The following is a 2,290-nucleotide window of genomic DNA, read 5'->3' as shown; positions in this document are numbered from 1 at the left end:
CGTGCGAAATGACAGGTGTGCTAATTAGTCGTCCTCTTGAATCCTGATGCCGCGCAGTCGTGCGCACGCCCAGCTTTGGCTGCTTTCCAACCTCCGACAGTGGGTGGAGAAGATTGCAACCAAAGCTGATTGATAGCGCAAAGCACTTGCAACAGTATGTGTTAAGGTCACTTCGACCTCTCCCCTTATCGTTTCTACGATCTGTGTTGGTTGTTGACGTCTTCACCGCCTCCATTGTGTCGCCGTGCGACTCCGCGCGCGTCCCCTGTCACCGCCGCGGGCATGGCGTGCTTGCAGCGGCTGAACCAGATCATCGAGCACCGGCTGGTGACGTCAGAGCTGCCGCCGCAGATGCTGCAGCTGAAGATCGGCGCCGGCCGCGTGCGCATCACCGTCGAGCACGAGTTCCAGGTGAGAGCGATGCCCGCCGCCGCCTCCGCCGCCGCCGCCGCCGCACCGAGAACGCGGCCCGGCTCTGCTGACGCCATTGCTGGCGGGCATGAGAGTCACGCGTCGTATCGTGCGGAGTCGCGTCTTAAGTGCACCAGCGGCACAGGTGGAACGCACGCACTGTGTCCCAGCTGTAAGTGAAGCGGCGTGGTAGCCACGCCGGCGTCGACCTACCCGGACCGCTGTGTGTCGCGGTGGGAGCTGTCTCCATACCGGCTGCGGCTCGTACGGGCTCGGTCCAGGTGCGCGCGCATGCCCAGCGGTGCCGAGTACCGCGAGCCGGTCTCGCCCAGCCGGCGCTCTGTCCGGCACCTCGCCGTCCCCCGGCCGTCCCCCGGCCGCCCCCGGCCGCCCCCGGCCGTCCCCCAGCCGTCCCCCGGCCGTCCCCGGCTGTCCCCCGGCTGTCCCCCGGCCGCCCCCCGGCTGTCCCCCGGCCGCCCCCGGCCGTCATTCGGCCGCGCTGTCAGCTGCCCCTGACGGCCACCAGGTGTCGCTGACCCTGATGGGTGACGGTCCCACCGTGCCCTGGACCCTGCTGGAGATCGAGATCCTGGTGGAGGACAAGGAGACCGGCGAGGGCAAGAGTCTGGTGCATCCGCTGCAGGTACGGCACTCTGGCGTCTGTCTGTAACTCACACCATTCATGTCTGATGTGTTGTGTTCCGTGGAGTGGACTCCGCCTTTTGCGAAGTGGACCGCGCGGTCTGTTTTGTATAACGTGAGGATAACGAGTACTTCTTGTAGTACTTAGCTTGCTGGCTGGGTCGATACCTGCATACAGGTTCCATCCGAAGCTGGTCTGACGGTGTCAGGTGTCGATATCTTGGTGTCAGTCTGACTGCCCCACTGTCCCATGTTGCAGGTACACTACCTGCACCAGCTGGTGTTGATGTCTTGATATCCGTCTGACTGCCCCCATGTTCCATGTCGCAGGTACACTATGTGGACCAGCTGGTGTCGATGCCTTGGTGTCCGTTTGACTGCTCCGGTGGCCGGTGTTGCAGGTGCACTACCTGCACCAGCTGGTGAGCTCGTACCTGGCCGACTCGGCGCGACCTCTGTACGACATCTACACCATCCTGCACTCGTTCAGTCAGAGTCTGCAGCTGGAGGTGCTGCACTCGCAGGTGGTACAGCTCTGCAGAGATCGGCTAGGTGACAACGTGCGCGTGCACGAGTACCAGCCCGGCCGGCTGCTGGCCGTCTCATACTGGCGGGAGGTGAGCTCAGGGCACAGCGGCTGCGGCGAGTCAGATCTCGGAAGTTCAAGCCACACCTCACCGCACCAGGGGACGGGCTGCTGTCAGGGACGTGCGATGTGTGGACGGTGGATACATTTTCTGAGGTGGAATTGAGTGAACAAGCCCCAAACGCAATCTTTTCTCACGGGATTCTCGTGTACTCGTTTCCTCCGAAGGCAAACATCACGAGTGAGCGACGATCAAACGGCCACCGCCAACATCAGCCGATACGTGCCGTCTGCGTCACGTGTCCTGCGTTGCCGCGCTGCCCTGGTGTGTATGTGTGACGGGCTCCTGCCGGGCGACAGGTGACGGGCCGAGAGGCGCGCTCGGAGCCGGGCTACGCGTGACGCTACAGACGGACCCGGCGACGCCGGGCCGGCCCGCTGCTCGTCAACCCACTCGCCGCCGCTGCCCGACAGCCGCACGGCCGAGCAGGCCCGAGCGCGCCGTCCGCTCCGATCGGCTCTCGATCGAGCGTCTGCTCGTGCACACCCATCCACCTGCGCAGCCGCGCCGTGCTGGCCGAGACGCGCGGCGAGCTGGCGCGCCTGGTGCAGCTGGAGCCCGAGCAGCTGGCGCTGGCCGGCTCGCCGGCC

At 65.1% G+C, this 2,290-nt stretch overlaps 1 protein-coding gene across 1 annotated transcript in view; it reads left to right on the top strand.

Annotated features, from left to right (window-relative positions):
- LOC119100173 (mediator of RNA polymerase II transcription subunit 14-like) overlaps positions 1-2,041 on the top strand; it is a 5,757-nt gene extending 3,716 nt beyond the window's left edge. Inside the window, exons 2-5 of the mRNA XM_037223283.1 lie at positions 298-411; positions 938-1,054; positions 1,455-1,670; positions 2,000-2,041. Coding sequence (XP_037079178.1) covers positions 298-411; positions 938-1,054; positions 1,455-1,670; positions 2,000-2,041 — 489 coding nt within the window. The remainder of the gene's footprint in view (positions 1-297; positions 412-937; positions 1,055-1,454; positions 1,671-1,999) is intronic.
- Positions 2,042-2,290: the final 249 nt, after the last annotated feature.

This window comes from Pollicipes pollicipes, unplaced genomic scaffold (genome assembly GCF_011947565.3).
Source record: "Pollicipes pollicipes isolate AB1234 unplaced genomic scaffold, Ppol_2.1 Scaffold_4881;HRSCAF=5763_pilon_pilon_pilon, whole genome shotgun sequence".
NCBI lineage: Eukaryota > Metazoa > Arthropoda > Thecostraca > Pollicipedomorpha > Pollicipedidae > Pollicipes > Pollicipes pollicipes.
This window is presented reverse-complemented; position numbering and strand designations above follow the sequence as displayed.